At 45.7% G+C, this 27,486-nt stretch overlaps 1 protein-coding gene across 7 annotated transcripts in view; it reads left to right on the forward strand.

Annotated features, from left to right (window-relative positions):
- The window catches only part of CACNA2D3 (calcium voltage-gated channel auxiliary subunit alpha2delta 3), a 699,185-nt gene that overhangs the window by 475,683 nt on the left and 196,016 nt on the right, over positions 1–27,486 (forward strand). For 5 of the 7 annotated variants that reach the window (XM_073230729.1, XM_073230727.1, XM_073230733.1 and 2 more), the window contains exon 14: positions 26,180–26,197. The exons of the other annotated variants lie outside the window; for them this stretch is intronic. In XM_073230729.1, the coding sequence (XP_073086830.1) occupies positions 26,180–26,197 (18 nt within the window). The remainder of the gene's footprint in view (positions 1–26,179; positions 26,198–27,486) is intronic. 7 annotated transcript variants of the gene reach the window in all.

The following is a 27,486-nucleotide window of genomic DNA, read 5'->3' on the forward strand; positions in this document are numbered from 1 at the left end:
TGTTTTCTACCTTTATCTTGCATCTATCTACCACTTCAGCATTTTATTAAAAAATAATAATAATAATAATAATAATAAGGGAGAAATGTGGGATTCACATATAAATCAAGTATAAAAATCAAATGAATATTCATATTTGACCTGATTGTTTATAGTTCATGATGCGTGATCAAAACCAAAAGTTTCTGTGATGACTGCCCTTGCACTGTTCACCATGTAAGAACTTATTCACCATGTAAGAGCTTGTTCGTTGTGCTTCAGAAGATTGGAGACTGTTGAGAATTAGGCTTGGGGTTGATTAATGATGGTGCATTGAGTCCTCTATACAGAATTTTATTGTTGTTATCAACCATTTAATCAATAAATATGAGAGAAGCCCTCTCAAAAAAAAAAATTACCCCTTCTTAAAACACAACAGGTTTTTTAAAAAAGATTTTGGCACTGTTAGACTCCTATCTGGTTGTTGGGTATATAACGGGCACTCAGGAAATCCTTAAATATAATCCTTTACATTTGTGTTGCACTTCCTGGCTTTCAAAGGGCTTTCCTGCATATTGCCTCCAAGTGCCTTCCCATAGACAGCAGATCCGCACCATTGCCAACCGACCACACTCCCTCATACTCAGAACTTCTGACCTTACTGGGCAAGAGATTCTTCCCCATCTTCATCTCAGATAAAACGTCATCCCTCATGTGCCCATGGACTTTGCATCTCAGCCCCCTATCACTTTCCTTCGTACAAATGATGATCACTTATAACTATTGCAATTATTTCAATTAAGTCCTTTGACTTTTTCCCCTCTTAAAAAATTATTTTGGGTCTATCTTCCCAAGAGTAATAAGCACTGGGGACAAAGTGTGTCTAGTATCTGTGCAAACTAGTACTGTGCCTGGAACATAGTGCCTCACACTCAGTATTAACTCAGGGGAGCTCAGTGGGCTGCTTCTTAGGCATACCACCAATCTGCTTTTCCACTCCTCTATACCTCTCCTAAAAAGGTATAACAGGACACCAAGAATTTGGGAAGAAATCATAAAGAACATTGACAACAAAGTGGATGGTGGTTCCAAGATAGAGCTTAAAATATTTTCCTCAAAAGGCAACTGTCACAGTTGTTTTCCCATTTGAAAACCTAGAAGAATGGTCAAGTTCAGGTTTGAAGCAATTGATTTTTATGAATGCCAACTTCATCTACTCAGTGGCAGTCACTCATTTTAGATAGAACAGGGAACTTTGGGAAATGAACCAGATTTCTGCAATGTGCCCTTTCTATGCATGTTGTTAAAAGCAATAGGTTGGGAAAAGGGTTGATTGCTCAAGGCACATTGTTTATACGACATTACTTTGGCCTGATGGAAAAGTTCCTAATGGTGGTTTTCTGGCTAAAGAGACGGTTTATGGATGAAGAGTGGAATGTGATTTTGAGGGGATAGGGCATTATCATAATTTAGGTGGACTCCGAAGATACTTGATACTGGGAGAAGCCAGGAAAAATATTCAGGACCATGCCACTTCTTTAGCATTAGCATTCAGTTCTGCATCAAAATGTAAATGCCGTCTGCTTTTAATTACCATCCTTATTCAGGCCAAGCTAATTACTCTGGGCCAGACTGGAAAGGAAAATTCCCAGAAAGTCTTATGTGATAGAATGGTAGTGTGTTTGCTGAAGAGGATGCTGAGAAATCCTTAATGAATTAGCGTTTCAGTATAACTTTTGCAAGAGAATACCGAGAGAATCAGAGGGGGAAAAAAAATCCTAGACTTTTGGCAGCTGTCCACCATCATAGCAGTTGACAATCTGCTTTTTATTTAGTGTTCTGTTATGTAAAAGCGTGGAACTCTCAAGTTAAGAAATATTGATCACTGCATGGTAATACATATGTAACAAAACTGTGCTGTGTTGAAAAAGCTCTCCTTTTAAAGTGAGATTACTGACTCTATTTTGTTATTAAAATGTGTGGATCTTTTTATTTAGCAAATAATGTGGTTTTGTTAAACATAAGTTATTTAAAGGTTAAAATAATCTTAATTTTAACTATTAATATTATAAAGAACAGATTTTCAGCCAAGTACAACAGAATGCAAACAAGAACAAACTTGGGGGAAAAAAAATTGGTGGCTGGGAACACAGAAATGCATTAAGAGCTGTGTCTTGGCCACAATACATAGGTTCGCAGCAGCCCTTTGCTATATTGGCAGAACCACACATTTTTGTAAGGTCTGTTGATTTCCCCAGACTTCGTGGAATCGAGATCAACTTTGTCAATTACCCATTTCTCTTGCAATGATAATCCAGTTTAGGGCTGAATTAGCAGCTCTCTGAGTGTTTGGACTTTGTGGCCCCCTTTTCCAGCTAGATTGCTCCCCTTCTTTAGTGGTCTGCAAACAGGAGAATCTACTTTATGTCCATCATTGTTCTAGGGATACTTGGGGAACCCCATGTACGGTTCTCTAGTTCATTGACCAGACACCTACTAAGCTGTGGGTCAGTCCCTGTGCTGGGCACTAGGATGCCGTAGCTTTCAGTTTTAGGGAATAATAGCTTATGTCCCTGCACTAAACAATCCAAGCTGGTTAGGTAATTTAAAATTATTGAATTCGTGTTGGTAGCTATTGGTAGCCTCCCATATTTAGTGGGGAGGGCTATGCTTCCTCTCCCTTACCGTCTTATTACCCAGAGAACAAGGCTCAGACAGACGCGGCTGTGACGCAGACGTTTATGAGCAGCATACACCAGAGCCAGCAGGCTGTTCTGAAAGCTTAAGAAGCCCCAGCTCTCTGTTCTTTGAGATGTTCTGGAGGCATCTTGCATCAAAACAAATGCATTATTTATAGGAGTCAGTTAACCTTTTATTTGGAGTCAGAAGACTGAGAAACCTGAGTCAGCAGCTGAAGGCCAGACTCTTTAATGATCAGGCCTGGGACACTGTTCCTAAGGACGCAGGCCGCTGAGCTCCCCATGTCCTGTGGGTTCATGCAGAGGAAAGCAGGGCCTCTTGTCTATGGAACCAACCCACGCAGAAGGGACACCTGCAATTCACCAATAAAAAGTCATTGCTTGTGTCCATTAAGGTAATTGACAAGACCTCTGGTGTTGGTCAGGGAGAACTGGCTTTATTTAGCACATGCTACGCTTTGCTTAAATACTAGCCAGAATATATATTCCTGATTCAGGCTATTGACTTAGCTCTGAGATGGAGATTAAAATAAGCACATATATTTATGTCATGCTGTCTATACTGAAGTATTTACAGTAAATTACCTACCGCATGACAGCTTCATATACAATCAAGGGTTCTTCTTTGTCAAATGGGAATAATAATGGTGTTGATCTGAATGGAGTTGTGAAGATTAAAAAATAGAATGTTGCTTAGCACCCAGCCAGGCAAGTTAAAATGCTTCATAAATTCTAATCATTATTTTCTAGACATTCAGAGTAATATTTATTTTTCTACACATTGAGTCTTGTAGAATGACTTCTGCCTTCTTTTTAATTTAACCTTGCCAAATTTTCACTCTCCACAAAAGAAGAGAGAGTGGGTCATGGGTGTATATTTCCCTTCCCAGAAGGCATCTCTGAGAAGCCTTGACGCTTTGCAGCCACACTCCTAATCAGAGTGGGTGTTCAGCCATTCCTGCCTGGAATTCCGGCTCTATTCCTTGTGTGGGAATGAGAAAGAAAAGAAATTAGTCTGTTGATTCCACTGACCCTCATTGTCTGAGAAGTCGGCTGTACCTTTTAGAAACACCCAGAGTAAGAGGAAAGACGGTGCCGGATTCTGCCTGGTGCCCCGGCCAGCAGGTGTGAAGCAGGCAGCTTGGGAGGGAAGGCTGAGCTGTGAAAATCAATGGCGATCTTTGGAAACATTTTCCGTGCAGCCACCAGGCGAGACGTCATTTGAGCAGCACAGCAGAAATGACTGGGGCGCTAGACACACCAGTATGGGGCGGTGAAGGTGCACCCCGACCCTGTGCTAAATGCTTTCTTGCCCCTGTTGGGGGGGTGGGCAGGGCTGTGATCTCCATTCTCCAGGGGAGGAAGACAAGGCTTCAGGAAGCTGAAGCATTTGCCCGAGGAGATGGGATGATAAGTGGAATGAATAGGATTCAACCCTGGGTTGCCGGCCTGGTGTGAGGCTGCGCTCTGCTTACAGCGCAGGAAGGTATCACATGCACGTGTGTGCTCTGATAAGCAAGCCCAATGGGCTGTCTTGCGGCGTGCCCAAGTCATTAAAAATGCCTGAGAGGAGTTTGGAAATGTCCTTCCCATTTCCACAAGGCTGAGTTACATTGTTCCTACTGACTTCAGAAAAACTCACGGTGCCCACTTTGAGATACGAAGATACGGGTGCCTGACCTGTCCTGAATTATATTCCCCATAGCATTGGCAACCCAGGATAGGAAACTTTAAATTTGGCAATGTGTATCTCTCACACTACAAGCTCTCTGTGCTCCACCTCTTGACAGAGGGAAAGCTCTGCTCGTGGGCCTTGTAAAAGAAGCCGCAGCATTCCTGGGGTTCAGTCTTGAGTCATAACAATTCTGTGCGATGGACTTTTAAATATCCCAGAATTTGCATTTTGACTGCATTATACATCACAGAAGGGTTTTGATGATGTTACCACGGCAAAATGCTGTAATCACATCGTATAATTTATGTAACTCCAGCTGCTGTCCCCGGGTCAAGAAACACAATATTCTATTCCTGATATAGACACACACAGCTCCTCTCCGGAAGGAAATTGAGGGTCCTGCGTCCAGCTCCTGGGGGGCATTTTTAAATAACTTTGAAGGGAAAGTCTGACTACCTTGATGGTTAGTCAGACAAGTTAAGCAATGAGTTAATAAGTAGATCAAAGCTTCAAAAATGAAAGTGGGCATGCCAGGGCATCCCAAAGGTGGCCATGCCAGGGTGTCCGCATCTTGGAGCTCAAGGCAGAGAGCAGTATGGGAGGCCCTGCATTGCCCACAGCAGCAAGACCTTTGGTTCTAGCTGGTGGTCTTCCAAGAGGCTGTTCGATTGACCTTGATGCTTAAAGTATGTGTCTTTCTGAAACCTTGCCTCTGGTCTGAACCTTTGCTGGCAGACCCTTCGGATGGGACCAGGAGGGGAGGCATCTCATTACCAAACTCTGCTTTCTCCTCCCCCAAATAGTTGACTTTCAGTCATTTTTTTTTTAAGAGTAGATGATCAGATTCAACCTCTCCGCTCCTTGCCCAGTCATAGCCCAACGGTCACTTCCACAACAGAATTCCTCAGGGCGGATTCAGGGACACTAGGATGTGAGAGAGGGGCCCCGGGGCCTTGCCTGGCATGAAATAGAGGTGGAGAAAAATGACTGTGGAGAAGAATATAGGACAAATGAGAAGTCAGGCCTGCCTCCTGAGAGAAGAGAGGGGACAGCAGGCTTCACAAGAGGGCTGAGGGCCGGATGGCAGGAACTCACGGCAGACAGAGGCCTTTCCAAAGGCAGGCATCACTCTTGTTTAATATTATGGTATTTTCTGTGCTGCATCTGAGCGAAAGCCCATCACGTTGTCTGAAAGGCCTCAGACTGGTTTGGGGGTGATTCTGTAGTAAATCCAGCTCTTGACAGCTCTACACGTTTGGAACAGGGACAAGGATGGTGAGGTAGTCCACAAATGGGTGAGTCCCAGAGGGTGGCTGGAGACCTGGAAGCATTGTCCTTCCCAGCGTCCTAGCAGGCACCGTCAGAACCAAGGTGCTTCCCCCCCGACACTGGATTGACTGCCCCAGAAACCCAGACTTGCTGTCCTTTGTCTTGTCCCTCCGTATCTCTGTGCCTCTGTGTTAAAATGGGATTCAAGTCCCATCTTCCTCCCGACTGTGAGCTTTATTCACTGACTTCATTGAACAAAAAGAAAGATGAAAACAACCAAATCATACCATTCCCATGTGACCTTCTCTCTCCTCATGCGTGTTTCCTGTGCACCCACATTTGAGTGAGTGTGAAAAGCTCACATCACAGGTGGTGACCATTGCCTTGAATTTCAGAGCAATTGAATTCTGAAAAGCTCATTCAATGAGTTGCGGGTAACAAGCTATCAAGGTAACAATAGATCTCAATCTCTTCGGTTAAACCACCTAATAGCCCAAATCCATTGCTTTGTAAGATTTTCCAACCCCTATTGTTAATTAACTTAGGGCACCACTAGGGCTTTATAAGAAATCTTAAATCACCATGAATCTTTCTTTTTCTCTTAAAAACTTGGGCCAAAAGCACAATTTATGTCTATCCATTGAAACAGGAAGGCTGCTGTTTACAGGCTTCTTTTTTCTTGGTGATCCCCTACGTCTTCCTGTCGCCCTCTGACAACGACCACTTTACACTGCTGTGTCCCCAACACTGGCACTACTGTTGCCATTCACTTCCTTGTGGGCACCCTGCTGCATTCTGGGATTCCATATTGTCTCTAATCTTTCAGTCTTGTGATCTCATGTGTCAATAGTGACGTAGCTGTTGTCAGTCACAGGGCTTTGATCATGAGGAAAGTTGCTGCTCAGCATAGTGGATCATTGTCTACCCTTCCCTTTCTCGGTCTGTTCCATCTCCATTCAGGTACTCGGTGTCTAAGTGTGGGGGAACAGGTGTCAGGGCGCCCAGACACCCGACTGCCATTGATACTCCTGGTGACCCTGTTGTGACTGCAGAGTATCCATTGGGGGAACCAGACAGAGATGCTCAAAATATCACTTTTGAAATTCCCCAAATGAGCAGGAAATGGGAAGTCTGGGGATACTGAGGAACTGACCTGCATTCCCCTCAACACTGTGTGGCAGTGCACACTCCCTAGCATTTCTGAGGCTCTTGACAGCTGAACGGACAGTGGGAAAACAATCACTGAACTCGGAGTTTGAAGACTGAGGCTCAAGTCCTTGCTGTGCCCTTCATGGGCCATGTGCCCTTATGCAAATCCTGTTCCTTTCTTAGGCAGTTTCCCTGCTTCATAGGATCAGACACTACATAAACTATAATGTGTAATGCAAAGTTAAGGCGATGATACTATGGATAATAAAAATATTTGTATTATGGTAGCCATTATGGTAAAGACGCAGTGGAGGGAATTTGTCCCCAGTGCAAGTATTCTGAGATATTTAATTCTAAAAGTTTTCCCCATCAATTCTCAGTATATGGTATATAGGAGACATTTAATAACCTTTGTTTAGCAAAAAAATACCATTCCCTAGAGCCATGCAATATTCATTGGGCAGCCAAAAATAATTTTAATAATTGCACATACATTTATTAAATACATACTGTTGGCCAGACACAACTCAAAAAGCTCAACACATCACGTAACTATATGTCAAATTATCTCTAAAGGATGTAACATTGATATTATATTTAAATGTAAAATTAAATGTCTTTAAGGATAAATGGGTAATAGTCTTATAAGATAGGTGCTATTGTTATTTCCATTTGCAGATGATAAAATTGGGGATTTAAAAGTTTGAATAACTTTCCCAAATATCCATTAAGGGAATTTGTTTTAAAAAAAATTATTAGTGTCAATTCTGCAGTAGAATGTAAATGTTTTAAAATAAAACTGGTGAGTTATATGAGCTAGAAAACACTTAATTGTGTCTGAACACCCCTGATTGCTCCCTGCATAAACATTGAGTGGTGTGATGTTGGAATTCCTTAATGATAGCAAAGGGGCATGCCTGACACTGTGAAGTTATCATCACATGTCTCGTTCTGAATAAAGTGCGTGAGCACACCCCAGACCTGAGATCCCCCGGATCTGTGTGCACTGCCGTATTCAGTAAGTAGGCTGGGTAAATCCACGAGGCTAAGGCCAAAATCAGACTGTTTAGCCAAACATGTTGTCTCCCTTCTTAATTGAGAAACCTATGGTTATTTGGATGGAAATTTAATCTGTGCCTCTGATTCATTTACTCACTAAATTGCTATTTAGTTCTAGCTACATGAGCTGTTTGAGCTTTCACTAAAGTTCCTCTAAACTACAAGTAAATTATGGCCACATTCCATGTGGCCAGTTTGGGTCCCGTCTGAAGTGAGCCTGGCGTAATCCCGTAGGCTGAGGAGCAGAGGCCACCCTGCTTTGTTCTCCCAAGGAATTGCAGTTGCACGGGCTTCTTGTATAAGGAGGAATGCTTCCTCTTTCCTTTCTGATAAGGTATTTGTGTCACTTGTGGAGGAGGCAGGGATGGGCCGTGCCGGTTAGGAGCACAGCCTTCGCGCCTGAGGGCCTGGGGTCACAGGCTCTGGGCCGCTTAGCAGTGTGTCACCTGGGACTGTTTGTGCAACCCCCTGTGCCTCTGGCTTCGCCCTGGATTAAAGGGGGACAACTGAGGAAGCGTCATCTCCCAGGGATCTGCCTTCTCCCCTCTCACCCACTCATCCTGTGGCAGCCAAAGCAGGGTTATCTGCGGCAAGTGCCAGCCAGCAGTGTAACATCCATGTGCTGTTTATCGTCCACGTCGGGGGCGCCAACACACATGTCCTGGGGGCCCTGGTAAGGTGAGTGTGCAGAGCTCTCTGAGAATGAATGCCCAGTGGTGGGGGTGCAGGGCGCTGTGCCATCCTGGCACGTGCATGCACCATCTCAAGGTATTCATTTCAGAAACTCTAAAACCAGCCGATGGCCAAAGGAAACTCCACAGCATAATCTGCCAGGGGCTGGAAGGTCTTTTTGCACGACTGTGCCATTTACAGCTTTGCCGCCTTCCCCTCCCGCCCTGCAGAATGCATTTCTGTCTTCTGCAAGCCATCGGTGCCCCAGCCCCTCCCTTCCTGTGCACAAGGACTGTGGCAGCTGGAATAGTGGCAGAACACCCTTCGGTCTCTGTGCACTGAGCACTCAGCACTCTGTCCCCACTGCCACGCTGAGCTGGCCCTGTGCCCAGTGTCCTGCAGTCTGGGGGTAGGAGCCCATTACCCCAACAGGAATTCTCTTCATTGGCGTTGCTCAAGGATGTCTCTGTTGCCAGGCAGTGCCAGACACGGTGAAAGGGGTTGAGGAATCTCGGGTTGGTTGACCCAGAAACCCCTGCCCGAAGCTCAGAACCCTGGCTTTTCCGGTGTCTCCTGCTGTGCAGTTAACCAGCCACAGCCCCTGGACACGTGAATATTTTACTGTCCAGTCTTTGTCCTCGTATTTTTCTTTAAATTTCTGTTACAGATAGCCTACGAAGTTCCTCAAAAACGAGTCAATCCCTCTGAGCCCTACCCACCCAGCAGAACGCCTGCCCAGGATAGGTGCTTCGGAAACATGTGCCTGACCAATTCATCTGTTTCCCTCCATCACCAACAGCTTGGTGACGTTCACGTACGCGTGGCATAATTTGGGCATGCCCCAAAGCTGCTCACACCCATTTCTTGGTCTCATTCGGTGTTCAACAGGAATAAAAGGAACTGGCAGAGGGTGTAAGAACCGCCCTAGACCCCGGTGGGGGAGGGCAGCCACTGTTTGTATTCTGAGAAGGTGTAAATGCAGACGCGGGGATGAAGCAGCTAGGAAGAGAAACGCGAGTTCAGTTCACTTGGGATTCGACCCTTGCCATGTTTAGCCTCATGGCTTAAATTTGCATAATTCTTGTAAAAAGAAAAATTAATTATTTATGACTGTAGCTTTTAACCAAACTGTGCATTTAAAGTAATCACTCTGGGTGATTTAAATAAAATCTTTTCTGTAAGCAGTTTATGCTCATTAGAATGAGAAAACTGTTGGTTTATTCAATGTAAAGGACATTATTGCCAGTTTAGAGTCTCTTTTTTTTTTTTCTATTTCAGAATAGAGGGCAGCCACGTTGAGACAGATGGGACTTAATTAACTTGTCCCAAAAGTGACCAGATTTTGCTCTTTCTTTTTTTTTTTTTTAGTTTTAAAGATGATAGATTCCAAAAGCCTTTTCAAAAACCAAACCATTGTTTTAGAACACTTAGGAAGTTCTGTCCTTTACTCTGACAGACAGCAGTGGGGACAGAAATAAGTTTGTTTCCTGGCAAGCACGCAGGACTTCTTCTCGAGCCCAGCAGGAATGGAAGAAGATGGTTCTAACCAAAGCTCTCCCATACCATGATCTTTAGAAACACAGCCATTTCACGGGCTGCAGGCCACACCATTCACAGAAAGAGGCTCTTCCAGTGACGCCTACCGTGGTTTCAGGGTGGTATTGTATTTTATGCACTACTTAGTTCCCTGGATGTCTGGGGTCCATGATACACGCTGGGAAGCTAGACACTGGGGGTGTTCGCCCAGAACAAAGCAGGTGTGGGCCCTCCTGCATTTGGGGGTAAAGTGCCTGGAAGCCATAGACGTGCTTCCATCCCAGGAACAGGACCCAAAGCTGACATGGGCAGCCCTGGTAGCCTTAGTTTTAGGGGGTAACGAATGGGGGAGCCTGCGGGATGGATTGGTGGAGGCCCGCTTGCTTTGTGAAAGCCACTTGGGTTCTCTGGGCCTCTAAAATAAGGTGCTTGAGCCGCATCACCATCTTTTTTTTTCTTCTTAATTAGCTAATCTCTTTCATCCACATGAAAATATGATGGCCGTCTTAAGTAAAATAAATTTAAACAGCGCTGATTAAATTGGAGCCAGGGTGCTCAGTCTGTGTGGTTCACCCAGGGCTCCCAGAGTTTGGGGGCTCCTCAGAGAATTAATTCATGAACCAGTGGCATGGAGAGCTGGTAATGTGCCGCCTCAGTGGCTCAGGTCTCCGTGGCTGCGATGGAAGCCCAGCTCAGCCAGACCCGTGGCACTAAGGGGAATCTGTGGAATCATAAGACTGGAGTGGCAAAGTATCCATCCCTTTAGGCTGGGTCTAGGTGATCAAATGCTGTCAGGAACGTGCCTCTTGCCATCTCTGCGTGACTTTATTCTCAGCTGAGACTCTCCTCCCCGTGCTGTGACAAGACTGCCACCAGCAGCTCCGGGTTTGCATCCTATAAAGGAGCCTGTCGTCTCCTTATGGCTCTAGTGGGAGGCCTGTGCTGCCTCTCATGGCTTCACACAGGTGCTCGTCCAGTCCCAGGGGCCAAGGGGAGGTGGGTTCCGGTTGGCGAGGTGTGAGTCACCTTGGATCTGGGGGAGGGTAGAGGCAGCCCCCGTCCAACCACAAGAGCCGAGAGGAGGGGATGGGTTTTGTCTCACAGGCCAATCAAAGTGCTAGTCCCCAAAGGGATGGATGCTGTTCAGGCATGAAGTAGCTGCTCTGTTCAGCTCCCCTCCAGATCGACAGGCATCTGAGTCTAGGCAAACCCTGCTACTTTTCTTCTGCATTTGTAGAGATTGTATTCAAGTCCGGGTGATAAAGGACTTGTACCTCCATGGAGAATAAACTGATATTTGTATAATAGGAAAAAAGGACTGAGGGGTCGGGGGATGGGGTGGAGTGAACAGTGATGACAGAAAATGGAAAATGCTCCCATCTCTCTAGGCAGTGAAGGAATCACTTATTTTTGTCCTGTTACTCGACTAAGAACTTGTTAGGTCACCCCGACGTCTCCTGAGCTGTACTGAAGTGGGAGCCAGGAGTGTAACGGGTCTTACCCCTCTGCCGCCTGTGCTCTCCACAGCTGTCTGGGAAGAGTTCCTTCAGCTCATGTTTCCACCAGCTCTTGTATAAATGCCCAGAGTTCATGGCTGGTGGAGCTACTTGAGCTTTATAAATGTAGACATTGGAGATATATCTTTGCTGAAGGCTTAATAGTGAGCGCGTTTTGGCCGTGTGACTCATGCACACCAAACCCTGACCTCAAGTGTCTTCCTGAGAGAGGCAGTTCCCAGGGCCAGACCATCCATGCAGTGCAGATGGGGCCAACGCACTGAGCTGGGGCCCTGGTGAGCACGGTGGCCCACGCTCAGGACGCCTTTGGTCTCCATCAGCGTGTGCAGCGGTTTTGCAGAGAAAGCTGGGTTGACACCCCAGCTCTTCCACTTGCCACCCACACTAAGTGGTTCCAGTCACTCAGGAAGTATAGCTTCCTCCTTTCTTAATCAGGGACCATGGTATTACCTCCTGTCACCATTGCTTGCTGAACACCCCCAAACACAGGGGTGTGAAACAGCCATTTTCGTATGCTCACAAATGCTGGGGCAGCAATCTGGACAGGGGACACCGAGGCTGGCTTACCTCTCCTCCACAACATCTGGGGTTCTAGCTGAGGCAAGGGTGACTCCGTGGCTGGAGACTAGACTGTCTGGAGGCATCTTTACTCATTGTCAGGTGGTTGACGAGGACCTCAGCAGGATGCCTGCACTGGCCACGCCTACACTGTCTTTTCACTTCGCGCGGGCTGGTTGAGTTTCCTTGTAGTATGGCTGCTGGGTTTCCAGAACTAGCAGAGGCACATGACGTGTGTATTATCTGTCTCTGGATTCACATGGTGCTGTTTCCCCTGTATTCTCTAGCTTGACACAATCACAAAGGTCTTCCAAGTTCCCAGGGGTGGGGACATAGACCTCAGTACTTTATAGGACAAGTGTCAACATTATATTATAAATGGAGCATAGCATGGGAGATAGTGTTAAGGCCCACTTTGGAAAGTGCAGCCTTCCATATGTAGCAAATTATATTATCAATTATAAGAATATCATAACTGTATTCCTATGATAAACACCTTTTGGTCATGATGGGTGTTTGTTTAATTGCTGGGTTCAGTTTGCTAACATTTTATTAAGGAGTTTTGCTTCTGTGTTCACCATAACCACCAGTCTATGGTTGGTTTTTTTTCTTGTGATTTGTTTGCCAAGTTTTGATAATGACCATCTAGTAAAATGAGTTGAGATGTATTTCTGTCTTTCTTTATCTTATGAAAAAGATTGTGTAAGATTGCTGTATTTCTCCATGGATACTGTTTGAATTCACTAAGGAAACCATTTGAGCCCAGAGCTTTCTTTGTGGATAAGTTTTACATTCCAAATTCATTTTATTTTGTAGATGTAGGGCTTTTAGATTCCATGTTTCTTATATCAAGTTTTAAGGAATTTGTCCAATTCACCTAAATTGTTTAATTTATTAGTGTAAGGATATTCCTATTGTTACTGTTTTTTTATGTATTTAGGATCTATTGTGATATACCCTCTTTCATTCCTGATACTGCAATTTTTTATCAGTCTAGCTGTACTTATAAAAAATTTTCCTTTTGTTTCCAGGAACCAGCCTTTGGTAGTACCAGTTTTCCTTTTTTGTTTGTCCATTTTCTGTTGCATTGATTTTCACTCTTATTTTTATTTTATTTTCCTCTGATTACATCGTGTTCAATTTGCTGTTTTTTCCTAGTTACTTAAAATGAAGCTTCAACCATTGAAATTAAACCTTTCTCCTCTTCTAAGTATTTAAAACTATGTTTCTAAGAACAATATTAAAGCCACATCTCACAACTTTTGATATATTGTGTTTTCATTTTCATTCAGTTCAGAATATTTTCTAATGTCACTGTGATTTGGGGACTTTGTGACTCGTAGGTTATTAAGAAGTGTGTTAATTTCAAAGTACCTCCAGGTTATGCTAGATAAACTAGAAATCAGTCACAGTAATATGGTTCTCTTGTAAGAGAATATATCCTGTGCTTTTAATAATTTTTTCTCCTGACACTTGTCTTATGGCCCAAAATATGGACTTTGTTAGTGAGTATTTCATATGTATGTGAGAAGAATGTGTATTCTGCAGTTACTGTGCATATTGTTCTAGAAATAGCAATTGGGTGAAATTGGTTGATAATGTTCAAGTCTTTTACAAATTTACTGATTTTCTCTCTAGTTGTTTTATCAATGACTAAGAGAGGACTGTTGCAATCACCAAGGAAAATTCTAAATGTATCTTTCATTTTTTATTCTGCCAATTTTTGCATCACGTATTTTGAAGCTCTCTTATTAAAAATATACACTGTCTTCATGATGAATTAATCATTTTATTATTATGAGATATTTTGTTTATCTCTCATACTATTCCTTACCCTGAAATCCTTTTTGTTCAGTGTCAATAGAGCCACCCCACTTTCCTCATGAGTATTGTTTTGTGGTTACAGATTTTCCATTCTTTTACCTGTAACCTACGTATTTGTTTATTTAAAATGTACTTGTTGTAGACAAAATACAGTTGGATCATTTTTCTTTTTATCCCGCCTGACAATCTCTATTTCTTAATTGGTGTATTTAGTCCATTTACATGTAATGTAATTGTCTCTATTGCTTGGTCTTACTTCTACTGTATCGTTATAAATATCTGTCTATTCTGTTCGCGCTGCCTCAGTCTCTGTAAACTACGATTCCCTCCTCCTTAATTCAGCACAACTACCAGACTCTGCTTGGTCTCAACCTTCCTGCTCTGGGGTTTATAAATACCTCCAAGTAGAGATTTAGAGTGATTATAAGCCTCTCTTCATTTTTCTGCCTTCTTTCAGGAAGCAAAGTCTATGCTGATGTTGACCAATATCAAAGGACATTTGTTTTCGATATTCTGTTCATTTACTTAATTGTTTGTATCAGGAGGGCTAATCCAGTATTAGTGGTTCCATTATGACCCACAGTAGAAATTTAGAAATAAATGATAATAATTAGCTTGTTTTACCTTTAAGATTATTTAATTAAATTGTTCTACTTGTTCATTCATATTCGAGACTAAAAAATGTACTGGGTTTAGATTAATTTTATCAGAGAATAATACATGTCTTTTTTTAACTTTTTAAGACTTATTTATTAGATTATTAGATATGTGATTTATTAGATATGACATTGAGGTAATTTTCATTTAAATATGATCCTATACTAAGTCAATTTAATTGTGAGGTAGCCCCCTTTTTAATGCTTTTTTTAAAATTCCTTGACGATGTTGCCTAACCTGTGTATCCAATATACATGGTAACATTTTGTAGCTCAGGTCTTAGCATTTGGAACCTTCCAGTTCTTAAATGTGAATTGCAGGAGCTTATTGGCCTTTTTGAGATTTGGGCCCAAGTATCACTGATAAGACCAAACTTCTTTAACTAAGGGAAAAAAAGTCCTATAAAATCACACACACACACACACACACAAAGTCACTAGGAAATGAAGATATTTGATAAGAGTTACTCTGTTTTATGATTTCATTGTAAATTAATCAAGACCAGAAGAAAAATTCCATTGGAAATGCACTTAGACTTCCAAATTATAGGAACATGTGTTTGGCAAAATGTGCGTAAGGATTGCCAAACCCCAGATTCGGGGAAAGCACGGAGCAAAGCATATTTTGAGAGCTCATCGGGCGCAGCATATTATTAGAGCCCCTCCTTTCTGGACGTGACCAAAGGAAGCCTGAAGTGGGCCGGCAGTCATTATCATCGAGCTGGCACAGAGAACAAAGCTCTTTTCCACTCTGCTGGCAGGCAGACCTCTTCATTTTATTTTTACTTTATATTCCCTTGATTATCCATTAATAGATGATTATAAGTTTTCAGGAAAAGACTAACTGGATTACTTGAGTTGTTTATCCTATTGGGTCTAGAAACAGAGCTTGTATTCAGTCCCAGTTCTTCCATGTATAGGATGTAAATGATTCTATTTGGTCCCTACAGTTATCATGACAATTTCTCATGAGGCTCCATTCAAAGCCCTTAGCTCCTGGCCTGGCTTGATGTAAGTGCTCAGCACCAGCCTGTGTGAGCTCTCATTGCTGGCAGGTAGGATCCAGCCTTGACTTGAGAAGTACTTAGATACACAGAGAACTAACATCATTCAATGCATGGCTGTGGCAGTTCTTTCTCCTTCCAGGTGAACACAAAACATATTCCCTGATGGGCCAAAGTGGAAACAGTGTGTAAGAGAAGGAAATGTTTATCAGTTTTCATAGAAAAGAACTTCTCATAGACTAGGATCGCGGCTTCTCACATACCAGGATCATAGCGCTGGGAACTGCCTGGAGGGTCCCCTGGCTGAGAACATCGACAGAGGATGGCCTGTCGCTGACAGCTCACACCTTTACCCTCAAGTGTGCACTTAATGTGTTCACTCTGTAAGATACAGGCTTGATGGATGAAAGAACTACATAGTCTTATGCCTTTACTTAATAGCCTACGATTTTCATTAGTGGCAGAAAATGCAAGGACCGAGTGAACCACTGGTTAGAGACGGAGATAGAAATGATGAAGATGATAGAGAGATAAACAGAGGTTGATGCTGCAGTTGAGACACAGATAAGCTGTTAGTGAAATGTGTAATTTTTCAGGTTGGCCACTAGAAATTATAGCACCGATGTTAGGGTCCATCCTCTGTGTGTTTACCTTCATTTCTGGTCCCTTTTTTTTTTCTATGTCAAATACTGCCTAACACTCTTTCTACTGCAGACATAGACGACAACTGGAGATTCATTCACTTTACAATTAACAAAGGATGTGTGTTGAGGAGAGGGTCTTTCCTTAGGGGCCCAATATTCCTAGTTAAGTTGCTGTACAGATTTCCTTGTGGTTCAACAGTTTGGCAGATCCCTGCACGTTCTCTCTTGAAGACATCTGTTGAGTGAAGTAATGATTTCATTGCAGATTCTTGAGTTTCCCTTAATTTTCCTCTGAGGGTTTTTTATGTCTCCTTTTGTGGGACAGGTGGGAACCCATTCATCTGTTTGTGAGGGTTTCAAGGTCTTTGGCTCACCATCTCCCCTGACACGGCCTTCCTAGGAAAGCCATTCTGGTCTTTGCTGGCAACTTTGGTTCTCTGAGCCTGTGACCTGCCACACCAGCACTCTGCTTTCAGACGCCAAGGCCCATGTCTCTCCCCCTACCCGGTGGCTGCAGATCCTGGTTGGGAGCCTGAAAGAAACCATCAGCGCCTTCCTCTGTTGAACCCCTGTTGGTACTTCTCTTCCGAAGTCCCTTTCCTCCCCCAACTTCCTCAGCACAGTGTCTCCTTTTACAGTCTTGAGTTGGCTCCGAGTTCATTGCCTCAGAGGACTTCCATGACATGCATAAATTATGAAACATTTTTGCAAATTAAGTTTTAATTAAAACCAGCAGCTTAGAGCATTCAACTGGAAGCAGTCACAATGTTGGAAAGTGACACTGGTTAGAGTGGGAGTTCAGGAGAAGGTCTGAGTGGGCTTGCATCCTGTTCAGATCTTTCCAGAATGAATCCTGCAGAAAGGTGCTTCCTTTCCTATCAGATCCTCCTTAATCTGCACCGATCCCCGGACTGCCACGCGGGCCAGTGTGGCTTCCAAGCCATAAATACAAATGCATCACAGCAGTGGTTTTATCTGGACTTGGCCAGATTCCCTTTTGAGCCTACCAACCCATGTTCTCACGGGGCACCGGCCAGCCCTGGGGCTCCCCCACGGTGCCAGAACTGCAGATAATTTTTCAGCAAAATGACCACCCAAAATAAGGCTGAAGAATGACCATCTTAATTGGAAACTTGTTTTTCCAGTACAATGCAGAGTTGAAGCCTGATGAGAAATGACTTCTAATTGTGAGAATTTTCAGAACATTATAACAAGCAGAATGTCTGGGGCTTTCCCCACGCTGATAGTCCTTAGCTATATGTAATGCGAGAATCATTCTGGTTTGTCCATTAATAATCCACATTTTCCAATGTCCCAAAAGCTGTCTCCCATCAAGTGAATAATTTACGCGGGCTTGCTTTTCATCTGGGTAGGGCTGTACCACTCCAACAAACACATCAGATTTTTTTCATCTGAGATGAGGTTTGAAAAACCTGACCTTTAGTTATCAGTTCACTACTTTTTTTGCTAAATGCCCTGGGGGCGCCGGTCCGCAGTGGGCAGCAGAATGCTCTCTGGGGACCCACATCTGAGCGAGGCCTTGTTGACCACTTAGGGGTTTTGGAGTTGAGTGGTCTTCCTGTCTTAAACTCATCTGGTGCGTGTAAAAGCTCATCTGTATACTGTATTTTTTTTAATGACTATAAGATTTTTTAAGATGCGAATATATAGTGTTGGCTTAGGGGTGGTGAAATAAACATTGGAAAAAGAGAATCCTGGCCGGAGTGTAAATTAGGACAGCATCTCTTGAGAGCATCTGGACTGAGATATGCTATGCACTTTTAGTAACTCCACTTCTTAAAAAGTTGAAAACGTTTGCAAGTTTCACTCAAGGATTTGCAACGCAGGGATGTTTACTACACTGTCATTCATGTTAGCAGGGAGGTGAATGCAGCCTACATAACTAATAGTAAGGGATTCAATAAGGAATGTATCATTTATTCAGATGATTGTATACTGCTTGCGCATTTAACGTGATGTTACCTGAGATCTGCGATGGATGTCAGCATCACAGGTGGCTTTACATGTCCCCTTTGCCCATCTCCCATCTCTAGTATTCTACAAGGGTCGTGCATTACTTGCATGCTTTTTTTAAAAGGAACATTTAAAAAATATGTGTGTTACAAAGAAGGGTCTTTCTGTCTGTATTTTTCTTGCTTTTAAGCATACTGTTGGAAAAATAAGTTCAAATTCCATCTGTACCCCTAATTAGAGGTTGAGAACTCACTAGTAAATTGTATGTGGTCATGTGTGACACCCAAACTAGAAAGAGCAAGAGAATTTGGGACACTTAAATGCCATGGTCCCCAGGAGTGTTTCTAACAGGGTTTGAAGGACTTGCAGGATACAAAACAAACACTGAACAGAGACTTAAATAATTTTAAAATAGAAAAATCCATCATACTGTGTTCCTTGTATTGATCCTGCTTTGTTCTCATCCCCCCCCCCCCATGGGGTTGTCCCCTCCACCGCTGCCCACTTGTCTCCTTCACCACCACTGTGAGAAAGGGGCGGCTGGAGCCGGGGACTCGGGGGCTCGCCTTGGCTGGGGGTGGTAGATGAGCAGTAGGGGGCCCATGTTTAAGGAGGAGAGGGAGGCAGTTGGGGCAGAGGATGCCACCGGACACTCACGTGGAGGCCAGGGGAGGATGGCGATAGAGGCACCTGTGGGTCCCCTGGCGGGTCTGGCTTGTCATAAGGACAGAAATAGCTCTCAAACTTTGGAGGGAGATAGTGCCCTGTGTGCTTCTAAGTTAACACTGAGCACTGGACGCAGTCTCAGGAAATTACTCCTGAGTATATCTGAAGCTGAGCAAACAGTATGGAAATATTTTGATGACTCCCTTGATGTGTGCAAGTAGAGTCTAGTCGTGAGCATCCCCAGAACTTACCTAGAGACGGCCAGCTGCGAGTATTTACGGGAATAATGAGAACTCGGTTCTCTCAGGATGCCCTCAGGGGTCCTGCTAAGCTGGAAGCCACTAGACACTGAGTCCCCAGGAGCGACACGGGCCTCAGATGGCACCAGGGGCGCTGAGTTCTCTCCATACCGCTGCCCTACCTCCCATGGTGTTGGCCTCGCTATCAGGCCCTGTTGGGTGGTCTGTGCCCTGCAGTGCGTGCACCCTGTCAGGCTCTAGCTGAGCGGGGACGGGGAAGAGGAGCAGAAGGGAAAAGGATGTCATTTGGGGTTACACTGTTAGAAGACCTTGTCACGTGGGTTGGGCCACATGTGCACCCTGAGCCGGTCACCGTGGCCAGGGCGCAGTGATGAGTTGGTTGGCCTACTCTGGGCCCTGCTGACATCACAGAGCTCAGAGCAGAGCCTCCCTCTGAAAGTGGGGGCGACTCAGAAAGGGTGGAGGGTGAGAGCAGACACACACACCCCTCCCCACCGAGGATGAGTCGCATAGCCCAAGCCCCTTATTCAGGCTTCATGACCTCCTCACATAACCCACTGGGAAGAAGTGCTAGCTCCTATTGAGGACCATGACCCCATGTCCTTGGGCCCCCGTGGGGACTGAGAGCTGGTTGGTTATTATCATGACCCCTCACACACCATGAGGTTGGAGCCAACCCAGGAGGGGTTACGAGGTCAAAGGGTAAAAACACCAACCATACGGACCAGCAGCTTCTGTAGGTTCTCAGCATGTATTTATTTCATTCAGTCCTCACGTGAATCCCATGACGTACGTAGTGTTATGACCGCAAGATGACAAATGAGGAATCCGGAGCACAGACTGGCACACTGCGGCCCCAGGCCTCAGCTAGTGAGTGGGCGAGATGGGACTTGGAACCTGGTCAATCAGACGCTAAGACCCGCCCTCCTCCCTCCCTCCCTGCATCCCATCCCTACCCCTCCTTCTTTCCTTTCACTCTCCCTCTATCCTTCCAACAAAGATATGCAGAGTTCTTACCGAGGGCCAGCGACGGCACAGGTCTAGCCCCCTGCCATAAAACATGGAATAAGGCAGACACGGCTCCTAGATGGACCTTAAATTCGTATGCGGAGCGGTAATAAGAAAGCAGATTGGAAGACTACAGACTGCAGTGAATGCTAAGACAGGAATAAACAAGATGATGCCACTGTAGAGCACCTAAGGTTGACACAGGGATGCCATCCGAGGGGGCGCCACCAGGGCTGGCATCTGAGATAGGGTGGGTGGGTGCCGGGGAATTGACGCTTGGGAGACTAGCACCAGCTCATCAGAGAAAACAGCCACCCAAAGACTCTGAGGCAAAGGAGGCTCAGATAACAGGGCCGGCCAAGTAGCAGGCTTGTGCCCTGAGATCATCCTGGAAGCGGTAGAGACACAGGACTGAGGGAGGCGTGGACGTGGGAGGAAGGATGCGCGTCAAGGGTGGGCTGGCACGTGGTGGCGGAGCAGACAGGTGGGGACCGACTTCCACTGCTGACTCGGACACGCCAGACCCTCCCCTCCCTGGCGTCAGTGTTGGAGTTTGAGCCAATTAACACAACGCCCTCTGATATATGGAGTAAGGACCTTTATTCACATTGCTTAATGAAGAAGAATGGAAGGTTATAAATGTAAACGTGCACCGGAAAAGAGTGCACCCGAGGAACGTCTGCAGCAGGCAGGGACTCACCGCTCGTTCCTGAGGCCCGAGGCGGAGGGCCAGCTTTACAAATGGGATAAGCACATGTAGGCTAGGCTTTTCTTGTTCACACAGTTGGCAGGAAAACACTTTATTTCCCGTGTTTGGTCTTTACGTATTTCATAGTGAAATGTGTTGTTTTGAGCAACAGATCTCTAATGGGAGTTTCATTTTTGAGAAAAAGTCCGCTCACCTGAGGAAGTTCCGTGAGGGACAGCAGTGGACCGCTTGTCGGCGGCCCCCGAGGCTGTGTGTGAGCCCCTGGGGTGGAATTGAAGAACAGAAGGAAAGCCAACACAAGAACACTCCCTGCCCTCGGAGGGGAGTGGGCCCCTCTATTTATCGTCAGGGACCCAGAGTGTGCCTGGATGTCCTTCGGCCTCACTCGTGGCCCCCCAGCTCTTTCCCGGCCCAGGCCCACCTCCTCACATGGCATCTAAATTGGGGGGGGTGCCGTATAATGCAGTCCACGGGCTCAAGCCCTCTCTGCCTGCCCTCCCTCCCTAAGCGGCCTTGTCTGTCTACTGACAGTGACCAGGCCACCTACCTTATTACATCCTTACCTGAAAGCCGAGGGCACATCCTACAATTGTCAGCTTTGGGTAAAAGTAAACTCCGAATGTTTTTCCTCAAATATTCTTCTCCTGTTGTCATCATCTTCTCAGTTAATGGCTGTCCCTTGCTTGCATTTACCTGGCCCAAAACCTTGGATGCAGCTTCGATGTATCTTCTGGCTATGTGACCTTGTAATTTCATCATCTTCAAAACAAGTAATAATAGAGCTTACCTAAATAAGGTTCCTGTCAGTTTTTAAAAAGTGAATATAATAAAGTATTTGGAATGGTGGATAGCACGTCACAGTGTTATACTTGCCCATCATTACTGCTGCCCCGAGCATCCTGGTGTGTGCTTTCCACTCCAAGGTACCCTCATAGTCCAGAGTGGCTGCTAAAGCCCCAGCCATCACATCTACCTTCCTGGCAACAGGATGGAGGAAACCCTTTCCGGGACACTATCTGGAAAACCATGCCTATCTCATTGATCATGACTGAGCCACTTAGCCACACCAAGCTCGAATAGGGCCATTCAGCTGAGCCTGGCCAGAAGTTGCATCTCTATCCCCAGAAAGGGAGAAGAATGGCAGTCATTACAGCTGGGAACAGCTGTGCTACTAGTAGGAGGTCTGCGGTATTATGGAAGGTGTGTGATGAGGGGTATGACACCAGAGGTCAGACAAGCCGGTGACAGCTGGCCAGAGAGGGAGGCGTTTGCTGGGCGAGGGGCGGGGTTATGAGGCAGAGCTCCAGGCTGAGGGCAGAGGGGAGGGGGTGGCACATATTTATGCCACACTGTACATCATACCCGACATGCTGAGAGATGTGTCTGGCCGGATTCTTTGTCCTTCATCCAGCCTCTCCCACAGGGTGGGGGTGCCAGGATACCCATTCCCCTTTCTCAAGTGGGAGATGCCCACACAGAGTGGGCTGAGAGGCACCCAGATCCTCCGGGAACTTGGGGTGGTGCTCGCACCCCCCACTCCACAGGAGGAGCACGGAACCCAGTGGTCGAGCAGGGGTGCGGCTGCAGAGAGACTTGACGTCCACCCGTGGCTGCGCCTTTCCTGGCTGGGTGACCTGGGCGAGGTATCAACCACTGTGAATACCGTATGTTTCTTCATCTGTGACCTGAAGATGATACCAGCATCTAACCCAGAGGTCTGCTGTGAGGACAACCTTGCCCACATTGGCCCTTTGCCAAGCCCCTGGTCCGTCAGGAGTGTCCATGAAAGAGTGGCTGCTTCTGTTACTACTGCCGTGCCCACCTTCCCATCGCTCTTCCCCTTCTTTCTTTCTTGACTGCCAGCCTCAGCCTGTCCATGGGCACATGGGGGCACCACACAGATGCATCCCTCGTGCAGCTTCCCCATGGGAGTGGGCAAGCCCGCAGCACTCCACGGCCGCTCTCTTTACCCTTCCTTTAAAGAAGCAACTGGGTGGGGTGTACTGGGCTTGGGATCACGCAGTCTGGGGGCGCTTGGCCTGGAGGGAACCCGAAGCTGCCCATGCGGACCCTCTTGTGAGCGAGGGAACAGACCAGGCAGGTGCGGCCTGGCTGGCAGTGCCCAGTGGGGCTGAGAGAAGAAAAGGTCTTTGTGGAAGAGACCTTGCCTCTCCAGCCGCACTGTCAGGGGCAGTTCCCAGGCTGCTTGGAGCCCATCCTTGGGTGGGGGAGACAGTCTGTGCACATACAGAAATCTGTGCCAGGCGTGTGGGAATCCAAGAGATTCATGTCTACCTTCTGGCAGAAGTGTTTCTTTCTCTCTTGAAAGCCATCAGCTTGGGTCATTGACATGTTGTGTCGGGGGTCTGGATTCAAGGCGGTCATTGACATGTTGTGTCGGGGGTCTGGATTCAAGGTGGCCGCCTCAGTTCTCTTCTCCTGGCATCCACCCTCGGGATGCCCTGTAACAAGGTGCCTTCTTTACCACGGTGAGTGCCAGCACAGGCCCAGCTTGAGAACTCAGAGAGACTTACATGCGGTGTAGAAATGCTCGAGCCCTTACAGCACTCGAGGCCTAGAGGAGGAGAGACGTTAAACAAACAAATCGCAGATGTGCTCAGAGCTATGAAGAAAAAGCACAACAAGACCTTTGCAGGTCATCCTGTCCAGGGATACTGTTTGCCATTCCTTATTTTTTAGGCCACAGCAGACATGGCTGGTGGGTTATTACATTCTTTCCAAAAAACTCAGACATAACTTCAGAATCCTTCTCAACATGACCCTCCAGACAGCCATCACTAATCACACAGAGTTGGCTCCCAAGGCAAAACCTGCTGGCTGTCCAAAATCTGGCCCAGTCCCCAGCCCTCCCTCCACCATCCCTTTCTGCAGACAGGCACCCTGGCCAAAGGCTGGAAGACACGTGCCTCAAGACTCCAGCCAGAGGCCGCGGCAGGCCCGGTGTGCAGGCAGTCCACCTCCCCTCCCGGGTAGGGCCTACCAACAGCCTTGTCTCAGTTTGTTGTGTTCTATTCTGAGGCTTCTTCTCAGAGGTCTGACCTGTTTAGGGCATTGCAAGCTGTAATTTATGTTACTGCACAGCTCCAATAGGGAAGTTGCTCTTTGTTCTCAAGAGTTAGAGGGAGACACATGTTTTGCAGAGACTCTGAGTGCAGCCTTAAACTGGAGGGCATCACCGCGAAGGCCGGTCTCTCATTTTTCACCCCCAGGATTTCTTCTCATGTGCTCAGGTGGGGGCGTCCAAAAGAGATGTTTGCTGCTTGACTGGGGTAAAGCTTCCAGGCAGAGAGAGAGAGAAAGGGCAGCCCTCCTCTCAGAGAGGCCCGTAGGGTCCGGCAGCCGGCAGAGGACTTTGCCTTGGTCTTTATTTTACAGTTCATCACCCGTTTGTAATTCTCATCGCCCCCCATGCATTTCATACGGCGTAAGCTCTGATTCGACACAAATGCCTTCCTGAGGAAGCACACATTTATTATTCTCTTAATGTTTGTGTCTCCGAGGTTTCTTTTCCATTGTACAAAAATACACTTAATATTTAGGAGACTTTTCTTTAAGTGATTCCTCACTTTAGGCTCATTTCTCACCTCCTGATACATTTTTTCCGGGGCTCCTGAGAAGCACCGAAGGAACCTGTGAGCTTCCTTTTTGTTAGTGGCAATCCTAAGTAGTAGGAAAGATCAGAAAAGCATGTTCGTATTTCTGTCTTACCTTCGGAGAACTTTCAGAATAAAATAGCTTAACAAATGGTCATGGGAGAGGCTAGGGTCTGCTCTTCACGGACATCCTTCCGACCATTCTGGAGAAGTCCCCCAGATCCCAGACATCTTTCATTTGGGGTTTATCCCTTCTATTCTTTGCTGAGCTCCATCCACACGGCCTTAGGATGGGTTCAGAAAGCTCTGGTCTTACACATTTAAAGAGAGGTTTCTTTCCAGGGTAAAAAGCCAGGGGAAGGCAGAAGATTGAGGCGGAGACCCTAGGACGTCTGGTTTAGATGCTCCACACCTCCTACACTTCAGATGTTATAAACTAAAGAGGCAGAAAGCCTGTAGTCCAGCTCCCAAGCGGGGTGTTTGTGGCCTTTACGAATTTGCATGGCCTAAAGTCAGGCAGCCCAGCTGCACAATTTATCATCTGTGGCACTTTGTGTGGTTATTGAACCTCTAAATTCCATTTTATTTCTCATCCGCAAAATGGCATAATAAAGGTACCTAGTATTGGGTTGGTGTGATTTAGTGGTGAGATGTAAAGAAAGGGCTTAACCTACTGCCTGGTCACAAGTTCACACTCAATCAATCAACGTTGGTCTCTATGTTGAGAAGCAAATTTTAAAAATGATATAATTCTTAGATTTGGTATTTAATACCTAGGTAATGTTCATTCCGTTCCAGATCAGAAGAATGCTTTTTGAAACACCATAGTGGCAGTCACAGACCTGTGGCATTAAGCCACCACCGATTCGTGGCTCTGTAGAAAAAGAGGCAAATGTGTCTTGTAAATGTTCATCTTCTTGCACATCCCTATAATTTCAGTTCCTTTCCTGTGCCATTGGGAAAGCTATTATGTCTTCTTTTATGGAATGACTGACTGCCTTTTCATTGCTCTTAGAATATCAGCTTTACCGCAAATGCACAAATCCTCATGTGTGTCTCCTTAACCAATAAAGGAACTGTTAAAGTGCTACAAAGCAAGAAAAATTGACTTTAAAAGCAGAGCATTCTTCTGTGTACAGCAGGGGTTCTCCACTTTGGCACAGAAGACATATGGGTGGATAATCATTTGTTGTGGCGTGGGGGGTCATGCTGTGCATTGTTAAGATGTTTAGCAGCAGCCCTGGTCTCTACCCGCTAGAGGTCAGCAGCTCTCACACCCTCCTCTGCCTGCTGTGTGGACAACCCCGAATGTCTCCGGACAGCCCCCCTCTGGTGGGGAACTGCTGGCTACAGGAAGAAGAAACTGGGTCTTGGAAGAGTGTGCGTTGGGCCACTCGACAGAAGAACCTCAGGTCCAGGATTCCAGGAAGTTACTCAACTGCCTGGCCAGTTCCTGTGGGGATTCCCAAAACACGAGCTCAGATTACCTGTCCACACTACAGATCCAGACAGGAGGTCCAGCACCCAGCACTGTAACTTTATTTGGGGAAATGACTTGGCTTTCATTTCATTTCCTTCTTTTTCTCTCCATTTTGGTCTTCCCATTTGCCAGTGGTAGCCGAATGATGTTTTATAATTAATCCTAACTTCTTGTATAATGATTGTTTTTTTCTTTTCTTCTTTTTTTCTTCCCCCTTTATCTTTCAGCTCCCTCAGGCACAAAAGGTAAACTCTTTTCTATCGTGTTGTAGTCATTGCCTGAGCTCGCGGGCTGTGCATGTGTGCATGACCTCCTGCCGTCAGCCCTGTCCCTGACCAGTGCAATGGTTCCCCTCTTACAGCTTTGGAAGCCCCAAGCGGGGCAGGAGCAGACAGGCCCACAGACGCAGCTGTCCCCTGTCTCCCTGCTGAGCTGGTTCCACTGAGGAAGCCACTGGAGCCAGTGGTTTGGGGGTGACTGTGCCCAACCGTTTTGCTAAAAATGCTCCAGTAATAGGTAAGAGTAAGTGGCACATTCCTTCAAATAGAGCATTCCTTCCAGGACTTCCTTGAGATACTTTCTAGGGAGATAGATCATGTGAACAATTTGAAAGGCCCAGTGAGCAACTTTAGATTCTGGGCTCTTAAGTCGAATCTCTGACCCCCCCCCACCCCACCGTGGGTTTCACTAATTGCAAAATCAGTTGCCCCTTTGCTTGCTCATGTTCTGTTCCACCCAGAGAGCGTGAAAGCAGAGTTCTTGCCAATAGTCACACCCTTTCACTGGTCTCATTGTCTGCCTGAGATGATCTGTTTCCACCATCTAGAATGTTCTCTGTCGAGATATTCCACGTGGTTGCAGCGCTGGCTTTGCTGGGCCATCCCCATGGCTTGCTGTTGTGTCCTAAGGACAGTTATGGCTGAAAACATGTTACACGATGCCTGCTATGCTATTCTTGTCTTCACAAGCATAAGTGAGACTTCCAGAAGACACAGTGATTTCTGGGGGCTCTATTTGGGTTGGTTTTGTTTCAAGAGTTGAGGCTCTGACATTTAAATTTAATAATTTACCTCCTAAGTGCTCCAGTTTAGAGCAGAAGTGATTCGGTTCCTTCTCGCCAAGATAGCACAACTGTGCTACAAAAGGCAGTCTGTTCAGACCAGATGGACAACTAGAGATGTAAAGTCATCACACAATTACTAACATATATTCGAGATATTTAAACAAGGCAACACATTATAGTACATGACCTGGCTTGTGGTAATGTTGATTACACTCCAGTGCCATCTCAAAAGAACTGAACGTTTATTAAACGTTCAAATATTTGAATAGAACAACAGCTTCCAGGGTAAATATATGGTCAGAATTCCATATTTATCTTATATATCTTCTTTATCTTCCAGAATTATCTGGAAAGCTTGGCATCTTTAATAGGCCACGCTTTCTTCATTTGCCCACACTTGAAATTTCTTTGTAAAGTGACTTAACAAATTCGATGCCTAATAGATGGGCCTCAACTTACTGGCATTTATCC

The sequence above is a fragment of the Manis javanica genome, chromosome 3 (assembly GCF_040802235.1).
Source record: "Manis javanica isolate MJ-LG chromosome 3, MJ_LKY, whole genome shotgun sequence".
NCBI lineage: Eukaryota > Metazoa > Chordata > Mammalia > Pholidota > Manidae > Manis > Manis javanica.